Here is a 22159-nt window from a genome sequence, read left to right on the forward strand (position 1 = left end):
CCCTGCCTCTCGCGTGCTGGGATTAAAGGCGTGCGCCACCACTGCCAGGCTCTATCTAGAGATTTTTTTGTTGTTGTTGTTCTGTTTGCATGTGTGTCTACAGGCCAGAAGAGGGCACCAGACCTCATTATAAATGGTTGTGAGCCACTATGTGGTTGCTGGGAGTTGAACTCAGGACCTTTGGAAGAGCAGACAGTGCTCTTAACCCCTGAGCCATCTCTCCGGCCCCTATCTAGAGATTTTTAAAGCCAGCCTGGACTACAGGAGACTGGGGTTGGGTGGGGGACAGGTAAGTTACTGTTCATTTCTCATAGCCAGGCACATACTTTTGATACTAAGACTTTAAATATACTCTTCTGTACAGAGTCATGTGTACGGCATGTGGGGACACTGCCTGTAGTTGCCTCCCTGAGCCCTCGTCCAGTGCAGCGCCTGCCTTTTGCACCTCTGTCATCCTCCCCACCTTGTTCCTAATTTCTTGGTCTTCTGAAAAGCTTTGTCCTCAGATGCTTTGTAGACATTTGTCTCTTTGAATGTCTTAAAAATGTAACAGCCTCTGTGATGAGGAAGTAGACTAGCCGGCAGGGGTTCAGAATACAATCCCTGGCTGGAGAAATGGCTCCAGGGCAGCAGCCCTTGGTGCTCCTTCAGAAGACCCAAGTTCAGTTCCCAGCCACCCACAGGGTACCTCCATCATCACAGTCCACACCTTGGGCCTCTTTGGAAACCTGTACCTGTGCACATACATGTAACTTAACATTTTTCTTACTCTACAAGGTACAGGCATGGTAGTGCATGCCTATGATCTCAGCATGTGCTGGGATTAAAGGTGTGCGCCGCCACGCCCAGCTGTGCGTCCATTCTTTAGAAACAGACCCGAGCTGGCTGTAATCACATGGCTGCAGAAGGGTGGGATGTCCAGAAAAATCACTATGAAGTTGTTGCTAGTCCTGTTCTGTTTGGGAAATCAGTCACTTTCTTTACATGGAAGGTAAAAAGTACGGTTGCCCCTTTCACCCCACATGAATCACTTCCTCTTGGAATTCCCCTTGGCTTAATAATCGTATCAGGTCTTACTCTGGCATGGCAGGTGAGTTTGTTCCTTGGGGTCACTGAGCTCACACCCTGTGTTTTCTTCACTCACCCTCCCCTGTGCAGAGTACATCCAGAAGTACGCAACGGAGGAGGCCCTGAAGGAGCAGGAGGAGGGCACTGGCGACAGCTCGTCGGAGAGTTCTATGTCTGACTTTTCGGAAGATGAGGCCCAGGACATGGAGTTGTAGTAGAAAAGGCGCCTGCCTTTCAGAAAGACTATTATTTCCTAACCATGAGAAGCAGACTCTAATATTCATATTTAAACAAAGCAATTTTTTTTATTACTAAACAAGGTTTTTATGAATAATAGCATTGATATATATATATTATATATCACCCTTTAGATCTTGATTTCTTGGTCATTTCTCAACCTGAGGTGCATAGCATATTCCCACATTCCATTTTGGTAGCAATATGCAGTCCGAATGCATGCATTCATAAGTCCATTTGGCCAAGTCAGCCTGTGTGCTACTGAACTGTCAAGAATTCGCCACTCTTTTGGGGAAACACGAGTAAAACTAATAGGAAAAGGTTGCTTTTTATTGATGGTTCCAAAGAAAAAAACCAAATCTACCAGCTCTTGGATGAAGATTAAACAGTGTTTTTCCAGAGTGGAAGGGGAAAGGTTGAGAGGCATGCTTTGGGTCGTGTGAAGCTAGCCATGAGTATGTCAGCTGCCCCAGGTCCTAAGTGGCCCTTCCTAGGGAGCAGTGTGAGCTGTGAGCTAGGGCCTTGAATGAGAAGTGAGACTTAGAACCTCTCTCTCTCTCTCTTTTTTTTTTTTTTTTTTTTTTTTTTTTTTTTTTTTTTTTGACTCGGATTTAAGTGCATTTTTCTAAGTAGATTCCCTTCCATGCTACCAGACCTGCAGCCTATTGATTTGACTTTGGAGAACATTTGGGAAGTGTCTTCTGAACCCAGTTCTTTTGGGGGAAGGGGCTGGACAGCTTGTCCTCCAGAGCTTTTTTTGAGAGAACAAGACTGGAGGAGAAAAGTGACTGGAAGATGCAGAGTTACATCCAATCCTAGCGCTGGGCCTGCTGGAGACCGCTGCCCTGGGCTCAGATGTGAAAAACTGGAAGCAGTTTTGTTTGATTTTTTTTTTTTTTTCTTCTTCTTCTTTCTTTTTAAATTTTTTTTTATTTGTGTGAATTGTACTTAGACAGGTTACAGATTTAATTTTCATGTACCAAGAGACAGTCTCCTCCCTGGACAAGGCGCTCAGTGGACCATCAGATGAGAAAGACTGGCCTCGTGGCTTGAAGCCCTTCGCGACCCTTGAACTCCAGGCTTAGTTTTCCTTCTGGAAGCTGTTCCTGGCAGCAGCCCAGTTGCCAACTGCCTATGGGAGAGAGTAATGTGGGTATTTGAGACCCACAACATCCTAAATCTAATGCAAATGAAACAAATGGAAGTTCTTTTACCCAAAATGGCTTGAGATGAGGAAGAGCCACTTCTGCGATGGACGAGGGGGAAGGGATGTGGGTTGTGATGAGGCAGGTTGTGAGAGGTGACACGCTCTCCCTCTGCCGCAGTAGCAAGTCAAGACAGCTGGGAGCCCCTGGCCTGCTGCTGCCCAGCGTCCGCTCAGCTAACCACCACCCAGAGTGCCCAGCAGTTTCAGATCTGACTCTGGAGGGAGTTTGGAGACAGTGTAGACAGCAGCTCTGCTCTGTACTTGAACAGTAGAAGTAGCCAGTCTTAAAACCTTCTGAAGACATTTGAATGTCCTGCTGGACTAACTTTTCTTTTGATGTGTGTTTTTAGTTTAGAAGTGCTATATTCCACAAGGTTTAAGTCAATGAGGTTGGAAGACACCTATCATTTTTTAATTAAAAAAGCACAATCAGTCTTTCCTTTGAAAATCTATATAAAGTACAACTTTTAGCATGATTATTTTCCTAAATAAAGAAATAATTTACTTATTTTATGTTAATTACGGGCATGAAGCAAAAGGTTTTCTTTGGGGAAAATGCAGTTCTGTGGGTCTGTAGTTAGTTCACTGTACTGCCCTCTGGCACCCTGGCTTGCTGGAAGGTGGCTTTAGCTATGTCCCATGTAACCCTGCTTATCCGGCACTTCCAGCGTGCCTCCTGGGGACTAGTTTGCTCGTGCTATAGCCTTCACTGTGGGTGCTACATAGGGCAGGCTTGAACTGCTGAGTGGTGATTGTGAGTTTAAACAATAAAAAAAAAATGTATTTTTTTCAATACTGTATAAAAGTAGTATTCTAATTACCCCCTCCCCCCAATAAAAAAAGTCCAGATAATTGCTTTTGATCTTGTTGGAAAAAAAAAAAAATAACAAAACAAACCCAACAAAACATGACAGAGTTTGGGGGAATGGGTGTGAGCAGCTACGGCTCTGACGCTCACCAGAGTCGACTTTGCTCCAATGAAGACACATGGTTCCCTCCCATGCAGCGCATCAGCACACAGCTGACAGTGCAGACATGCGGGCCTGAGGCTGCAGGGCAGGCCTGTGGTGCCTGCCCCACCCCCATCCCCAGTCAGCCTACCCTGGGTGCAGCTCTCTGGGCCTTGATGCTCTGCTAGAAAGCGTGCACGCTTACTGTCCCTTCCCTACTCCTTGGTGAGATAAGACTAGATAACCGTACCTGGCTGCGAGGACTCTGGGACCCCATGGTGAGTAGGTAAGATGTGCAGCAGGGCTGACTCAGCACCAGCCCCTTCGGAGGGGTAGCAGTAAACAGAGCTGCTGCCAGCCCTTGCCCTGCCCTTCGTACAGATTTTTTTTTTTTTTTTTTTTGAAGTTCTACCTGTGCTTTCCCAGTGGAAGTCATTCTTTGCCTCTGTTGACTTGAGCTCTTGCCAAACACCAACACGCAAATTGGCTGCAGCGTGGCAGCCCAAGCCTGCCATGTCCTTTACCCTTGAAGCCCAGCACTAGGACCAGTGGCCTGTGTTCTGTGCTTGCCAACCTAGACCCTGGCATTTGTCACCGCCCTCAGGAGTACTGAGCAGCTTCAACCAGCATTTTCTATTGATGGAAGAGTTATCAAAAGTTGCCATCTCTCTCCAACACGGTGGTTTTTGTCACATCAAACGCTGTTCTAATTGCCAACAGGCTGATCCAGGCTCCCAAGGGGTAACCCTTCTCAGAGGAGCTGCCGTGGAGAGGGCCCTGACGTTCTAGTTGGTCTTGACCTGATCCTTGCATCTTCTGGGCCACCTTGTGGGGTGGTTGGGAGTCATGACAGATCTTCTGCTAGTTTCTAGTCTCTCTGGGTCAGGTTTCTGAGTGCTGGCGTTGGATTTTAAATGGCATGTGGCCCTTCTATGTTTTAGTGACTCAGAAGTGAAGCCGTTTACAAAAGTTAGCAGTTTGTTTTGTCAACCTCTGCCAGATCATAGCCTGGCTGAGTGGAACCCACTCGTTTCTAGTTGGGCACAGAAAACTGCGTTTCTTTGGACTTGTGAATCCATGTTCATCTTCCTCTGGCCACTGGACACCTTGGCCAGGTTGTTAGGGATTAGGTAGAGTGGAGGCCCTTGGGGAACATGGGTGGGTATGCAGCTTTCCCCTCACCGAGGAGTGGCCAGGGCTCATGGTTTGGCAGTTACTTGGCTATGGGCATGGGAAGATATGGCCTTTAATTACTGATTGTATTTGGTACACATTGTGTGATACTTGAAGAGGTAAAAGGGACTGACCAGCCCTTAACTGAAATCTAAGCTTTTTGCCGCTTCCCCCTCCTCACCCTCCTCCCTTCCCCCTCCTCGCCCTCCTCCCTTCCCCCTCCCTTGCATTGTGATGATCTGTTGGGCATGTCTGTCACCTGGACAAAGGCCTCCTCTGACTATAACCTCTTAATAGTTGTGTATAATGAAAACTGTAAACTTTTTTAAATAAAATGTGTATATACCTTGGCAAATGGCTGAACTCGATCAATAAGAGCTGCCCGCATACATCCAACCCAACAGAGGACAGGAGTCAGCATCCTTGGGTTGCCTGCAGGCAGAAATAACCAAAAGGCACTGCAGACGGATGGCTGAGGTATGCATCACAGCCTAGAGGCTCTCATCGCCTTTGCTCCGTGAGGATGTAGTCTGTACTTCATGGTCGGTGCCTTTGTGCCCAGTGCTGACTACCCTGCCTAGGGAACCAAACACCCCGTAGACCAGCTTTTCAGTTCCCTTCTAGCTCACATGCACTGGGCTGCCACCAGGTGGCAGTGCTATCCAGCCCACTGAGCTATCAGACCTGAAAACAAGGGATTCCTCGCCTCTGTTCTAATTTTTTTTGTTGACCAGGCATGGGGATGCTGCCTCCAAGAGCCCATCATCTTCATACCCGCCTGTTGAGACAAATTTTGGGGGGTGGGGGGCCGGTAGGGACCAGACACAACTGTTCCTTGAAGAGCACCCTCCAGGTGCTGCTGCCTCAGTGTTCCGAAGCAAACCACAGCACTTCAGCTGGCGGTCCTCACTGGCCCCTTACCAAAGGACTGGAGGAAGCCAGAGCTGTTGAGTCTAGTTCCTTTAGGAGCTGGCCTATTTCCATTCCAGCTGCTGCCCGCCACAGGCGCTTTGCCACACAGTGAATGAAGTCTGGACTACTGGCTTCTGGTACTCAGAACTCCATGCAGACCTGAAGCAACACCGTAACACTAGCATCCAGAGGCTGCTGTGGGGTACCCCCACTTGGAACACCAAGCTTTGAATACAGGTTTAGCGATTTTTAGACCCAAGAGACCGAGAGTTCATTTTTGAACAGGGAAATATGGGTCAAAGCCCTTCCTGTCTAGTCAGCATCTCTCACACCCTCAGCTGCCCTCTGGTGCTGTCACTGCTTGACCCTTTTCCAGGAAATAGGAGTTAGGGTTCCTGAGGCGTGTGAACCTAGGAAGTTGGGGGCCCAGAAGCTGCACATACCACCCTCTCTTTGAATGCCTGCAGACCCCAGGGGGTGAGTGCTTTAATGCTGGATCGTGGGGTATCCTTCCCACCAAAGAAGGAAGACAAGGACACCCCCCAAGGACCCAGGATAACTAGAGCTACCAAAAAGCAGCCTTATAAAGACCCCAAGATAGTCCATGGTAGCTGAGTCCTGGCCTCCAGCGCTATAACCTCTGGGAAGGGAAAGGCTGCCTGATGCTTTTGGGATTTGAGGTTCCCTCTAGTTCAGGGCTGTCTGCCTGTCTGTGATGGATATTTTCAAACAATGACATTTCCTGGTTCCTAAGCACTCACTGGAGCTCAGGATGTGACTCCAAAAACCTTGTTTGATGGCATAAAAGGTGACAGGGATAGATCTGCACTTTACCCTATTGTCATGAATCAGGAGAGAAGAGTGCGAGGTGGCAGAAGTGGGATGGCCTGCCTAGGCCCTGCCACCTTAGCCCACCAGCACAGGACAAACATTCCCAGTTCCCAGCAGCATGGCATCGGTTTTCTTGAATGAAGTCTATGGTGTGCATTTCAACAGACTGGCATGAGGCTTTTTAAAGATGCCCTTCTAGGCCAGCCATGGTGGTACACACCTTTAATCCTCCGACTCATCCAGTAGGTGGGTCTCCAGGGCCAGATCCTGTCTCAGCAAAACCAAACCAAGCCCAAGAAATCCTACTGCAGATTTTAAGAGTTCTGTGCTGGGAGCATTGGAGAAAACATGTCCCTGCCCTAAAGCCTTCCTCTGGAATACTGTGGTTCTCAACCTGTGCTCTCCACCCCTTTGGGGGCCAATGACCTTTTCACAAAGGTCGCCTAAGACCATCAGAAAACATATTAGGATTCATAACAGTAGCAAAGAAAATAATTTTATCACTTGGGAGGCAGAGGCAGGTGGATCTTTGTGAGTTCAAGGGCCAGCCTGGTCTACAAGTGAGTCCAGGACAGCCAAGGTTACACAGAGAAACCCTGTCTTGAAAAACCCAAAAGGAAAGAATGCTTTTATGTTGGGGCTACCACAACATGAGGAGCTATCTTAAAGGCCGCAGCATTAGGAAGGCTAAGGACTGCTGCTTTAGAGAGCACCCTGGATGCAGAACCTCTGCTCGCTGAGATTCCACCGTGAGCACTCCAGTGAGTGAACCCATCTTGCTGGCCACAGAGTGACAGTGATACCATGCTGCTCCTAGAGCTTCAGGCACGGTGAGCCTATGAGCTCATGCTGCTCCACGGGTAGGGTCCATGGCCAGCACCGCCTGGAGCCTTCTGTCATCTAAGACCCAGTCAGGAAATCGTGGCTAACCTGCCTGGGTGTCAGTACCATAGGCTTGGTCCAGCACACCCTTTTTCCACTGATGGCAGTACCCCCACCGTTTCTGAGGCCTTCAGGAGAGACAGAAAATAAAATGAACTGTAGAGCCAGAGTAGGCTTCAACCTTTTTCCAACCTTTTCCAAACCTACTTTATTTGAGGTTCTTTAATGGCTTTCCCTCCCTTCCAACCCACCTACCCTAGATAGGAGGGAAAAGAGATTAATGGGAACAGAAGCAGACCTTTTTGGACTCTGTTCCTGGAAGCGATTCCTCTGGCATAGTTGGCAGGATTTCAGCAGACCAGAAACTCAACCAAAGTTGCTGCTGGAACCTAGAACAGCAGCCAGAACCCGGAGCCCCGAAGCCTTCGCAGGAGCGGTTCTCTCTAGGAGCGTCTCGAAGTGGAGTGATGAACAGCCAAACACACCAAGACCCAAAAATGCCCCCTCCTGTTTTGGATATATATATATATATCCTCTCAGAGTCTGTACTAAGATGTGTTTGAGCCAGGCATGGTGGCACACACCTTTAATACCAGCACTCAGGAGGCAGAGGCAGGCGGACCCATTCCAGGCCAGCCTGGTCTACAAAGTGAGTCTAGGACAGCCAAAGATACACAGAGAAATCCTGTCTCAAAAAAACAAAGCAAAGGTGTGTTTCAGCTGGCAAAAACCAAGTCCCCACACAAGGTGGTTCGTCTTCTAGTGGATAAACATCACCTGTTCTCTCACAAGTCTGTTCTTCATCCCACACTTGGGATCAAAACAAAAACATGTTTATATCCACTACAGTCCAGGAGATACATAGTTCAATGGTAGAATCCCTGTATGTGAGGCCCTGGGTTCAACCTTCAGTACCAAAAATTAAAAACTGACCAGGAACCCTCTCTCTCTCTCTCTCTCTCTCTCTCTCTCTCTCTCTCTCTCTCTCTCTCTCTCTTTAATTTTTGTTTTTTGGGTTTTTTCGAGACAGGGTTTCTCTGTGTAATCTTGGCTGTCCTGGACTCACTTTGTAGACCAGGCCGGCCTTGAACTCACAAAGATCCACCTGCCTCTGCCTCCCAAGGGCTGGGATTAAAGGCGTGCACCACCACCACTGCCCAGCTCAGGAACCCACTCTCTGGAGAGCAGAAATATAGAATGCTATCTTCATAGGTAATTTAGAACTTTCTATTGCAGGCAGTGGTGGCACAACTTCCTAGTGGTTATATGTTGTTGTTGTTTTGGTTTTTTGAGACAGGGTTTCTCTGTATAGCCTTGCCTATCCTGGACTCGCTTTGTAGACCAGGTTGGCCTCGAACTCACAGTGATTCCCCTTGCCTCTGAGTCCCTCCTCGTCTCCGCCGCCAGGGAGCGCTCGGGGCTCGTGCTGCTTCGGGCTCCGCGCCTCGCGGGGGCAAGGGGCGGGGTGACCCAAGCAGGTGGCAGAAAACGACCCCCCCCCCCCCCCCGCACTACGACTACCACACCTGCCCTCAGCACGCAGTACCCCAGCCTGACGACTGCCAACCCGGGAGGACTAGAGAACTGAGGCGCGGGAGCAGGAAAACGCCCAAGGGCGTTCTGTGGGAAGACTGAGATTGTGGCCTAGCCACTCTGAGTGAGATCCAGAAACCACATCTCAACTTCTAGGTGCCTGGTTTAAGGGAAGAATGAAGAAGAAAAGATGCTTACTGACAACAAGCAGTCTTTTTGAAAGCCTTGACTCCCCATGCTATCCCACCACTCATGGAGGCAGAGGCAAGCATATCTCTTGTGAGTTCGAGGCCAGCCTGGTCTACACAAAGCAAGTCCAGGACAGCCAAGACTACCCAGAAAAACCCTGTCTTTAAAAACCAAAAAGAAGCCGAGCATGGTGGTACACACCTTTAATCCCAGCACTCGGGAGACAGAGGCAGGTGGATCATTGTGAGTTCGAGGCCAACATGGACTACAAAGCAAGTCCAGGACAGGCAAGGCTACACAGAGAAATCCTGTCTCGAAAAACCAAAAAGGAAAAGAAAAAAAGTCTCAACTCTCACTATATCCCCTAAAACAAACAGAGCTACATGTCACACACCCTGCTTCAGGGAATGTCGGACCGATGCTTCTTCACCAGGTCACAGAGTCCTCTTGAATAAAATTGGTGTCTACCAAGGCAACCTGTGGACATTCTGGTTTTGAAACCTGGTAGAGCAAGTCAGTTGTCTTTTTTTTTTTTCCCCCTTAAATTGCACACATGAGGGCCAGTAAAGATGGCTCAAAGATTGCAAGTGTTTATCTTGCAGAGGACCCTGTTTGATTCCTAGTACCCACAGGGTGGTGGTCCACAACCATCTGTAACTCCGGCTCCGGGTAATGTTGTGACTTCCACAGGCTCCAACGTGCTCCAGCTGCACATACATACACTCAGAGATAACACATGTTATCATAATGTATAAATATATATCACAGCAAGCCTGAGGAGATGGCTCAGTTCAGTTGGTAAAGGTACCTGGTGCTAAGTCTGAGGGCCTGAGTTCCACTCTAGGACCCATACGGTAGAAGGAAGAGAACCAGTTCTAGCAGGCTTTTACTCTGATCTCACCATAAAAACAAACAAATAAGCCGGGCGTGGTGGCGCACGCCTTTAATCCCAGCACTCGGGAGGCAGAGGCAGGCGGATCACTGTGAGTTTGAGGCCAGCCTGGTCTACAAAGTGAGTCCAGGATGGCCAAGGCTACACAGAGAAACTGTCTCAAAACACACACACACACACACAAAATAAAATAAAATAAAATAAAAAACTAAGAGCTGGGCATGGTGGCACACACAGTTTTTTAAGATTTATTTATTATGTATACAGTGTTCTGCCTGCTTGTATGACTGCCCACCAGAAGAGGGCACCAGATATCATTATGGTTGTGAGTCACCATGTTAAGAATTGAATTCAGGAGCCAGGCACAGTGGCGCACAACTTTAATTCCAGCACTCGGAAGTAGAGGCAGGCAGATCGCTGTGAGTTCAAGGCCAGCCTGGTCTACAAAGTGAGTCTAAGATAGTCAAGGATACACAGAGAAACCTTGTCTCGAAAAACCAAAAACAAACAAACAAACAAACAAACAAACAAAGAACTCGGTCCTCTGGAAGAGTAGACAGTGCTCTTAACCTCTGAGCCATCTCTCCAGCCCCCCATGGCACACACTTTTAATCCCAGCACTAGGGAGGCAGAGGCTGGTACTAGGACAGCCAGAGCTAAACAGAGAAACCCTGTCACAGAAAACAAACAAACAAACAAACAAAATATAGTGAATTCAAGACAAACTTGTCTGAAGAAGAAGAAGAAGAAGAAGAAGAAGAAGAAGAAGAAGAAGAAGAAGAGCCAAACATAAGCTAACCCTGTGAGTGCCCCAGTGCTAGCTGCTCTTGAATTGATTATAGTATTTCCACAAGTGTTTATTTGGAGTGGGGGTGGGGGCTGATACAGTGTTTATCTGTTAGCCTTGACTATTCTGGAACTCACTCTGTAGACCAGGCTGACTTTGAACTCAGAAATTTGTCAGCTTCTGCTTCCCAAGTGCTGGGATCAAAGGTGTGCACCACCACATCCAGCCACAAGTAATTCTGCTTTTGCCAAAGCTTGGGGGGCTCACACCTACAATCCCAGTACTTGGGAGGCTTAGGCAAGTGGATTGCCACCAGTTCCAGACCAGTTCTGAGTGGGCGTGAGTTTCAGGCCTGCTTGGCCTATAGAGTGAGACACTGTCTCAAGAAACCAAGTTAAGATCAATTTAAAGCCCTGATTTTAAGTGAATAAGCTAAGATCTTTATTTACTCACAGGCTTGCTAACAGTAAGGAATAGGTAGCTTCGCGGATTGGCCCACCATTGCTGAGGCTAGGGGTGCAGGACACAGGTGAGCCTGGAATGGAGTGCATGGCTCAGGACAGTAAGTTCCCCTGCCAGCAGTCCTGGAATAATGGCCTCTCCCATATAGCTGTCCGGCCTTCCGGGCACCTGTTCCCTCCTGTGTTGAGGACACAATGCCATGGGCTCCACTCTCCACATGTCTGCCATGTGGAGCCTGGGGGTTCCCCCTCTCTCCCTCACTAGCAGGTTTTCTACTCTGAGATTAGAGAAGGGCACAGGCCTGGAAAGAGAAGAGCCTTTGACCCCAGTTGGCAGAGGCCAAGAAGAGCCTGCCTGCAAGCTGCCCACCTCTTCCCACGTTTCCATAGCTTTCTGTCATTTTCAGGCCATGTTCCTGAGGACCAGGCCTCTTATTTTTTAGGGGGGAGACTGTTCTGAACCATCCAGTCTGGTTTTTTGTTTGTTTGTTTTAGTTTTTTGAGACAGGGTCTCTCTATGTAGCCTTAAGTGTCCTGGACTTTGTAGACCAGGCTGGCCTTGAACTTACAGAGATCCACCTGCCTCTGTCTCCTCAGCACTGGGATTAAATCGCTGTGAGTTCAAGGCCAGCCTGGTCTACAAAGTGAGTCCAGGACAGCCAAGACTACACAGAGAAACCCTGTGTTGGGAGAAAAGAAAGAAAGAGAGAATGAAGGAAAGAGAGAGAGAAAGAAAGAAAGAAAAAGCGAGTGAGCTGGGTGCAGTGGCACACACCTGTAATCCTAGCTCTCGGGAGGCAGAGACAGGCAGATCTCTGTGAGTTAGAGACTAGCCAGTTCCAGGACAGCTAAGGCCTGTACAGAGAAACTCTGTCTCAGAAAAAAAATAAAATAAAGGAAAGGAAAAAGAAAGCACTTACTTTGGCTTACAGTTCAGAAGATTAGGGTCCATGTGGCAGAACAGAGGAAGAGCTGAGAGCTCACGTCTTAATCTACAACCAGGACAGAGAGAGGGAGGGAACTGAAAGTGGTCTTCTTTCTTTTTATTTTAGATTTATTTGTTTATTTCATGTGTATTCTCTCTGCATATAAAGCCTGCAGGCCGGAAGAGGGCATTGGATCCCATTATAGATGGTTGTGAGGCACCACATGGTTGCTGGGAATTGAACTCAAGACCTCTGGAAGAACAGCCAGTGCTTTTAACCAGATCAATCTCTCCAGCTCCCCACCCCACGCCATCCTCTTTTTTTTTTTTTTTTTTTTTGAGACAAGGTTTATCTGTGCAGTCTTGGCTATCCTACATCCCTACCCTGGGCTGCTCTTGCAGAAGATCACAGAAGATCAGAGTTCAGTTCCCAGCAGCCACAACCATCCATATCTCTAACTCTGGGGGAGCCGATGCCCTCTTCTGATTCTTGTGAGCACCAGGTATGTATACAGTGCTCTGCCTGCATGTATACATGTGTGCCAGAAAAGGGCACCAGATCTCATTTTTGATGGCTGTGAGCCACCCTGTGGTTGCTGGGAATTGAACTCAGGACCTCTGAAGTATATAGCCAGTGTTCTTATCTGCTGAGCCATCTCTCCAGCCCCTCTCGGCTTTATAATTCCCAGCCTTGCCTTTAGTCCGTTTTATTTTTATAGGATCAATAGTGATGCCCTCACTTTCATTCCTGATTTAGCAATTTGAGTTAATTGTCTTAATTTTGTAAGCCTCATATTTTTTACTTATGTGTTTGTGTGTGTGCCTATGTGCTGATGCCCTCTAGAGGTTTTGGCTATCCTGGAATTTACTCTATAGACAACTCAGAAATCTACCTGCCTCTGCTCACTAAGTGCTGGGACTAAAGGTGTGTGTCACCATGCTCAGCTGTCACAAAGCCCACCCCACCCCAAGCCATGTAGTGTACCCCGTCCTCCTTCCCAAATAGCTCCCCCAACTGGTAACCACGTATTGAAGGCAAGGCCTCGGGGGGGGGGGGGGGGGGGGGGGGCTTTCTCCTTCAAACCTCATCATCCAGCATTCTTGGCCTCTGTAGTCACCGAATAGAATGTCAAAATGAGAATGTACTAGAAAGCCACAGAGCTTACAGAGAGAAAACGGGTCTCCTGCATAGTTGGTGAAACAAGATTTTTACTATTGGCCAGGTGTGGTGGCACACGCCTTTAATCCTAGCACTTGGGAGATGGAGGCAGGTGGATCGCTGTGAGTTTGAGGCCAGCCAGCCTGGCCTACAAAGCGAGTCCAGGACAGCCCAGGCTACACAGAGAAACCCTGTCTCAAAAAAAAAAAAGAAAAAGAAAAAAGAAAAAAAAAAGATTTTTACTATTAATCATGGTTTCTCTAAATGCATAGCCCAGTAGCTTTACTCACTGCAGTGTTTAGTGGCTTATCAATGGCTTCTGCTTCTTTGATAATAAGTTAGGTGGGGTTTTTTGGTTTTTTTTTTCCGGGGAGGGGAGTGTTTTTTGTTTTGTTTTGTTTTGGAGACAGGGTTTCTCTGTGTAACAATCCTGGCTCTCCTGAACTCACTTTTGTAGACCATGCTGGCCTTGAACTCAGAGCAATCTGCCTGCCTCTTCCTCTTGAGTGCTGGGATTAAAGGTGTGCTCCACCTTGCCCGGCTTGATAATAAGTTTTAAGTTACAGCAATTGTCTGATGGTCTTAATTCCAAAATGAAACTCAGTATTGTAGTATGTTTCATACTTCTTTATTTTATTTATTTATTTATTTTCCCGAGAGAGGGTTTCTCTGTGTAGCCTTGGCTGTTCTGGACTCACTTTGTAGACCAGGCTGGCCTTGAACTCACAGCAATCCAACTGCCTCTGCCTCTGGAGTGCTGGCATTAAAGGCGTGTGCCACCATGCCCAGCCTTTGATACTTTTTTATAAAGAAAAATAGAACACAGGATCAATAACAACAACGAAAACATGATCAGCCTAACAGATGCAGAAAACACACTGATAAACTCTACACTTTATGATTACACATTCAACCAGGGGCTGGAGAGATGGCTCAGAGGTTAAGAGTACTGGCTGCTCTTCCAGAGGACCCGGGTTCAGTTCCAGACCCCACATAGGGCAGCTCACAGCTGCCTGTAACTCCAGCTCCACGAGGTGCAACATCCTCTCCTGCACACATGGCACACTCACACACATACATAATAATAGTAAGAAGAAGAAGAAGTCAGGGCCAGGTGTGGTGGCGCACGCCTTTAATCCCAGCACTCTGGAGGCAGAGGCAGGTGGATTGCTGTGAGTTCGAGGCCAGCCTGGTCTACAAAGTGAGTCCAGGACAACCAGGGCTGCACAGAGAAGCCCTGTCTTAAAAAACCAAAAATAAATAAACAAAACCTTAGAACACACACAGACAAAGTATTAAACCAACTAGGAATAGAAAACAAATTTCTCCACTAAGGAAAGGCCATCACTGAAGAGCTCATAGCTCAGACCATCCCACTGAAAAAGGAAAGCCCTGCAGGATGTCGGCTCTTACCTGTCCTAGTTAACATTAGACTAGACAGGTCTCTGTGATTTCCAGGCCAGCCAGCACTGCAACATAATGATACTCTGTCTCAAAAGAGGGGATTTTAATTGGATTGAAAGAAGGAATATCTGGATGGGCATGGGAAAAGTTTGACAGTTCCTAAAGATTAAAAAAAAAAAATTTAAACCAGGCCTGGTGGTGCACACCTTTAATCCCAGCACTCAGGGAGGCAGAGGCAGACGAACATCTGTGAGTTTGATTTTGAGGCCAGCCTGGTCTACAAAGTGAGTCCAGGACAGCCAAAGCTACACAGAGAGACCCTATCTTTAAAAAAAAAAAAAAAATTATGAGTATGCATGTTTGCATACATGTGTGTCTGTGCATCATGACTGTGCCTGGTGCCCATGCAGGCCAGAAGATGGCAGCAGATCTCCTTAAGTGGAGGTACAGATGCTGTGAGCTGCCACATGAATGCTGGGAATTGAAGCTGAGTCCTCTGGAAGAGTAGCCAGTGCTCTTGACCATTGAGCCAGCATCTCTTAAGGCCTTTCCTAAAGATTAAAAAAAAAAAAAATTTAAACCAGGCCTGGTGGCACACGCCTTTAATCCCAGCCCTCGGGAGGCAGAGGCAGGTGGATCACTGTGAGTTCAAGACCAGCCTGGTCTACAAAGTGAGTCTAGGACAGCCAGGGCTAAAACAGAGAGACTCTGTCTTGAAAAAAATAAAAGGCCCTTCCTCAAGATTTTTTGTTTTGTTTTTGCTTATTTGTTTCTTTCCTTTCTTCTTTCTCTCTTTCTTTCTTTTTGAGGCAGGTTCTTATTGTGCAGCTCTGGCTGATCTAGAACTCACTATGTAAATCAGATGGCCTTGAATATATATATATATAATATAATATATATAATATAAAATATAAATATAATATATATATAGGTAGGATAGCATAACTTTTTTTGTTTTTTGTTTTGTTTTGTTTTTTTTTTTCCAAAGATTTATTTATTATTATGTATACAGTGTTCTGTCTGCATGTATACCTGCAGGTCAGAAGAGGGCACTAGATTGCATTATAGAAGCTTGTGAGCCACCATGTGGTTGCTGGGACTTGAACTCAGAGACTTTTGGAAGAGCAGGCAGTGCTCTTAACCACTGAGCCATCTCTCCAGCCCCGTTTTTTTTTTGTTTTGTTTTTTTTTTTGTTTTGTTTTTTTTTTGTTTTTGTTTGTTTGTTTGTTTTGTTTTTTTAAGACAGGCTTTCTCTATGTAGCCTGCCTGTTCTGGACTTGCTTTGTAGACCAGGTTGGCCTTGAACTCACAGAGATCCACCTGCCTCTGCCTCCTGAATACTGGTATTAAAGGTGTGTGCCACCACGCCTGGCCAGATGACATAATTTTAAATAAAACTGTCCAATTTAAATTACGGTAATCTCAAAGACAAGGCAAAAGTCCCTGAGTGACTATGTCATTCTAGAGTGAGCGGTTACTGCCAGAAATACAGTAGGAAAAGAAACAGGCAGTGTGAGGCCGAGCATGGTGGCGCACGCCTTTAATGCCCAGGACAGCTAGGACTAAATGAGAAACCATGTTTCAAAAAAACAAAAACAAAAACAAACAAAACAAAACAAAAGGTTGTTAACCCTGGTGTGTTGGCATAGGCCTTTAGCCTGAGTACACAGGAGGCTGAGCAGGGTTCCAAGTTCAAAGTTGGCCTGGATTAACTACATAGTGATTGGTATTCAGAATGTGACCCTGCCTAGAAAAAAGAAAAGAAAGATAAAATGACCAGTTTTATGTGTATTTAAAGTCCCAAGGAAAAAGTCTCTCTCTCTCTCACATACAGAGAGAGAGAGAGAGAGAGAGAGAGAGAGAGAGAGAGAGAGAGAGAGAGAGAGAGAGAGAGAGAGAGAGAGAGAGAGAGAGAGAGAGGCAGCTGGGCACGATGGTGAACACCTTTAATTTCAGAAGGCTTCAGGGCCAGGGTAGGAAGTGAATACTTGACCCCAAGACCTGAAATCTGAATGTGCCTGAAGCAAGGGTGTAGGCAAGTGACTGGGGCCACTGTGCAGGCACAGAGCCCTGCTGGACTACCCGGGGCTGCAGGACAAGATGGCCTTGGCCTGGACCATGGTAAAGGCCAGGGAGATGGAGAGGAATCAAAGGGCTTGTGGCTGAGCTGGAGACAGGACGACATAGGATAAAGAAAGGTGGCTCTGTCACAGAGTACAAGTGTGTAAGTCAAGATGCCTTAGGGGGGTCTAGTTAGTGGCCCAGGTGGGCAGCTAGCCTCCCTCAGGAGTCAAATGCTCAGCTCTGCTGAGTGACTGCAGTGGCCTTGGCTGTGAGGCAGAGCATGCATTAGAAATGGCATTCCTCTTGCTGACTGTCAACATACAAGGAACCAGACCCTGACCCTCCACAGAGCCTCACCCTTCATCACTGGCTACAGGGCCTCTGGGCTGGGCTAAATGAGGCTCCTCTCTCCTACATCCTCCCTTCTTGCTTAAGTCTCAATGACTTCGGCTGGGCCTGGCTCCCTGGCTGGGTTACTGACAAGGGACACTCTGGGCAGAGCCTGAGCCCCATCACCCATCTGCTACTCATCACAGCTGTCAGAATCTCGTGTCTCAGGCTAGGGGGTTGCTGGGCAGCCCCAAGGACCAAGCAGAGTGGAGCAGAGCCAGCTAGCTGCATTAGGCACTGTCTTCACTCCTGGGGACATGGCGACACGTATGAGGCTGAAACTGAAGCCTCTGTGAAAACTTCAACCCAATAAGAGCGCTCTAGTCATCCTGTCCCCTGAAGCCCTGTCATAGTCTCCTTTTTGAAGCTACAACAGAACACCTAAACCTGGAACCTGGATTTTTGTATGTTTGTTTTTCAAGACAGAGTCTCTCTGTGTAACCTTGGCTGTCCTGGACTCACTTTGTAGACCAGGCTGGCCTCGAACTCACAGAGATCCACCTGCCTCTGCCTCCCCAGTGCTAGGATTAAAGGCGTGTGCCACCATGCCCGGCCTGGATAATTTTTATAAATAATAGAGGTATATTTGTAAATTACATGTGTGTGTATGTGTATGTGTGTGCATGCATGCGTGCATATGTGTGTACGTGTGTGTGTGTATGTGTGTGTGTGTGTGTATGTACAACTTAGAGAAGTTGGTTCTCTCCTTCCACCATGTGGGTCCCAGGAATTGAACTCAGGTCATCAAGCTTAGCAGCAAGCACCTTTTCCCACTGAGCCATCTTGTCAACCCTAGAGATCTTTTCTTGTTGTTTTTTGTTTGGTTGGTTGGCTTTTGGTTTTTCAAGATAGGGTCTCTCTGTGTTAGCCTTGGCTGTCCTGTACTCGCTTTGTAGACTGGGCTGGCCTCAAACTCACAGCGATCCACCTGCCTCTGCCTCCCGAGTGCTGGGATTAAAGGTATGCGCCACCACGCCCAGCTTTAGAGGTCTGTTTTGAACCATAGTCCGAGGTCAGGCAGCTGAGTCTGACAATAGGGACACCTAGCATGTGGAGGAGGCCAAGCAGGCCTGGCCTCAGTTCACACCAACCTATTTTCCAGACCTGAAGATAGCCAGTCCCTCCAAGTGGCCCGGTCACTTTTTTTTTTTTTTTTTTTTTTTTTTTTTTTTTTTTTTTTTTTGGTTTTTGGAGATAGGGTTTCTCTGTGTAGCCTTGGCTGTCCTGGACTAGCTTTGTAGACCAGGCTGGCCTCGAACTCACAGAGATCCGCCTGCCTCTGCCTCCCGAGTGCTGGGATTAAAGGCGTGCGCCACCACGTCCGGCTCTGGCCCTTTTAAAGCAGCTCCCTTGCCATGCCACCGCCAGGGCCATCACATTTTAGTTTGTGGGGCTGGACCACCCAGTGGTGGAGCATTTGCCTGCGGTGCCTAAGGTTTGGGGTTTGTTTAATTCCTTCTACCATGAGAATAGTAATTACAGTGTGCAGTTCAGGGTGATAAACTACATGCCAACCTTATAGAGCCACCTCAGCCCACAGCACAGGGGGTGGCTCTGCTCCAGGCAAACTTGGGGCTTACTCAGGGCCTCGGGTGCCTTAAGGAGGAGCCCCAGTTCTACATGAAAGTCCTGGCCCTTCAGAGGTCGCGAACTCGGTGACACCTAGGCTGACCCCACCACCTCTGAGGAGTTGGCTCATCCTTGCAGGCCCTTCTGTACCCCACTTTCTCATTGTTTCAGGTTTCCCCCATATCTCACTTGCTCCATCTAGGATGTGCCCCCCCCACCCCATCCAGAGCTCCTCCCCCCCCACCAGCCAGGCCTTTCTATTCTCTCACCTGTGACCTAATTCCTCGGGGTATTTTTCTCCAGTGTGCTATGTGGTCATCATGTAAGGGTGCCTTATCTGCCTAAGAATTACAAAGATCTGAGGGAAAACATGTTTTGGTACCTAAGGGCTAGGGCTGGAGACACAGGCCGCAGGTTCAGATACAGCCTGGGACTCCAGGGGACATCCAAAGCTGCTGCAGGAGTAGGAATTATGGAATTACAAGGAGAGGGCTGAGGCCTATCCCCTACCCAGGAAGGGGAGAAGAGCTGCCTGCAGTCCCCGGCAGATACACATCATCTCAGGTTTTGGAGTAAAGCCCCTGCTATCTTTCCCAGAATGCTCTCTTCTCCCAGGCCATGTTAGTTAGTATGCCCCTGAACCTCACTTCAGAGAGTGCCTAATAAAGAGGCGATGTAGGCCCCGCCCAAAAGGCCTTGTCCTATGTGGCCTCCCGGACCATTTCCTCACACTTCTGGTCCAGGAACCTCTATAGTAGGCCACCATGTGAACAGTCAATGCTGAGCTGGATGAAGCCTCCGTTTGCATTTATATTTATTTTGAGGGCTAGGGGAGGTATTCCGTGGCCCCACCACCAATATAAAGTGGAGTCTGGGGGCACAGGTATCTGGGTTCAGATTACCACCCTACTCTGGAAACAGGGCACAGGGCCAGCAGGATCAGTGGCCATTACTAATTCATATGTCCATGGTAGCCAAGTGACCATCTCAGCCTCCCCAACTGGGCCCCCAAGAAGGTCCTGGAGACAGGCAGAGCCTGGAGTTGGCCTGAAGCCACAATCACCTCGGGCCCCAGCAACAGCCTGGGAAACAACCAGCCCAGGGATTGGGAGCGCAGACCAGGAAGAGGCAGAGCCAGGAAGGAGCCCCGCCCAGTGCTTTCCTCCCTGGGTATGCATCTCCCTAGGCTATGACACTACATCACATTTGAATTACACTTTTGCAAGGGAAATGACCAGTCTTCTGGCCCCTGCTTCCCTGGACAGTGTCCTTCCTCGTTGCACAGTATCCAGCCCCTCTGTTCTCAGTCAAGATGAGGTAGAGGCGCAGATGTTCCCTTGTCCCCTAGGTACAAGGCCTTTCCTGGGCTGGGCCTCAGTTTCTTCACAGGACTCGCTGATGCCATTGTTTCTTGGTCTGTCTGCTATACCCGGCTTTGCTGCAAAGAGGACAAACTGTACACAGTGATACAAACGGCCCCCGTGTCACTTGTCACTCACATATGCTCCCAGAATGAAGCAGGGCCCGACAGAACTCCCCCAAGGTCACAGGCCTGGTTTCATGTACCGCCCCATGAATAATTTGCTACCAGCTGGCAGGGCAGTCATCCACCGTGTCCCTGCTCGGTTTTCTGACTGGGGTAGCCCACATTCCTCCAAGTGAGAGGTAAGAGGTACGTGGTGAACTGTTTGGCCAGTTGCTTCCTCTGCTGGAAGGAGCACAGCGGAGCGCACGTGCAAACACACACAAACACACACACGCACTGCAAGAGTACCTACAGTAAAACTTTAATACAGGGGTTGTGGAGGTGACTCATTAGGTAAAGGCACTTGCTACCAAGCCTGACAGCCTGCCTTTTATCCTTGGAAGGAGAGCGCTGGCTCCTGCAAGCTGTCCTCCGACCTCCAAGAGAGTGCCAGGCACCTGCCCGCTCCCCACTCTCCATCCCCCACCCTACCCCATCCCTGCACCCACACACACACATAAATGAATATAATTTTCCCCCCACCAAGACAGGATTTCTCTGTGTAACAACAGCCCCAGCAGTCCTGGAACTCTTTTTGTAGACAAGGCTGGCCTCAAACTCAGAGTTCTGCCTGCCTCTGCCTCCCGAGTGCTGGGATCAAAGGCGTGCGCCACCACGCCCGGCTGGCTGGTCCATCTTGTGCTCCTCCTGCCTCAGCCTTCTGAGCGATGAGAAAGTGAGTGTGCAGCACCACATCTGCCTGGGACTCTTACAGAACAGAGCTCAGGCCACTCTGGAAACAAACAAACAAACAAACAAACGAAATAAAAAACCCCAAAAATGTTTTGAGTTGTTTGTTTTTTCTTTCTTTCTTTTCTTTTCTTTTCTTTTTTTTTTTTTTTCAAGACAGGGTTTTTCTGTGTAGACTTGGCTGTCCTGGACTCACTTCCTAGACCAGGCTGGCCTCAAACTCACAGTGATCCACCTGCTTTTGCCTCCTGAGTGCTGGGATTAAAGGCGTGTGCCACCACTGCCCAATGTGTTGTTTTTCAAGACAGAATTTTTCTGTGTAGCCTTGGTTGTCCTAGAACATGCTCTGTAGACCAGGCTGGCCTTGAACTCAGAGATTCCCCTGCCTCTCAAGTGCTGGTATTAAAAGGTATGTGCTGCCGGGCGTGGTGGCGCATGCCTTTAATCCCAGCACGTGGGAGGCAGAGGCAGGGGATTGCTGTGAGTTCGAGGCCAGCCTGGTCTACAAAGTGAGTCCAGAATGGCCAAGGCTACACAGAGAAACCCTGTCTCGAAAAACCAAAAAAAAAAACCAAACAAAAAAAAAACAAAAACAAACAACAACAAAAAAAAAGGTATGTGCCACCACCTCCTGGTAGAGATTTTTTTAAAAAAGACTTTATTTATTTTATGTATATGAGTCTTCTGTTTTCATGCACACCAGCAGAGGGCATCAAATTCCACTACGGATGGTTGTGAGCCACCATGTGGTTGCTGGGAATTGAACTCAGGACCCCTGGGAGAGCAGGCAGCACTCTTAACCTCTGAACCATCTCTCCAGTCCCCTGGAAGAGATTTTCATTCTCTGGGTGTTTTGCCTACATGTAAATGCACCACGTGCTTGCACTGCCCATGGAGGCCAGAAGAGGGCGATGGATCAACCAAAACTGGAGTTACAGATTGTTGTGAGTGCTCTGTGGGTACTGGGACTCGAACCTTGATCCTATGGAAGAGCAGTCAGTGCTTTTAATGGATGAGCCATCTCTCCAGCACCCCGCCTCCCTGCCCGTGCAGGTTGGTTTTTAAATACTCTTTGGCACTAAAAGGACTCAAGACCTCTTGGAGCATTGGTTGATCCTAGACCCAGGGTAACAAATGTGAAAATAAGTCTAGGACAACCCATGGAAAAATAAGGATGTGCCCAGAGTCACTGCTGAATGGGCTCTCTGAAAGATAAGGACATTAACAAATGAGAGTGTGAGAGACCACTGAGGGTACTGCTATAAATAAGCAAATTAGGGCCTGAGTGTCACTGGGTGATGGAGTTCTGC

General features: G+C 48.1%; 1 protein-coding gene across 3 annotated transcripts in view; it reads left to right on the forward strand.

Annotated features, from left to right (window-relative positions):
* Ube2h (ubiquitin conjugating enzyme E2 H) overlaps window positions 1–1407 on the forward strand; it is a 121731-nt gene extending 120324 nt beyond the window's left edge. For all 3 annotated transcript variants that reach the window (XM_051151810.1, XM_051151809.1, XM_051151808.1), the window contains one exon: window positions 1159–1407. In XM_051151810.1, the coding sequence (XP_051007767.1) occupies window positions 1159–1283 (125 nt within the window). In that variant the 3' untranslated portion in view covers window positions 1284–1407. The remainder of the gene's footprint in view (window positions 1–1158) is intronic.
* Window positions 1408–22159: the final 20752 nt, after the last annotated feature.

The sequence above is a fragment of the Acomys russatus genome, chromosome 10 (genome assembly GCF_903995435.1).
Source record: "Acomys russatus chromosome 10, mAcoRus1.1, whole genome shotgun sequence".
Lineage (NCBI taxonomy): Eukaryota > Metazoa > Chordata > Mammalia > Rodentia > Muridae > Acomys > Acomys russatus.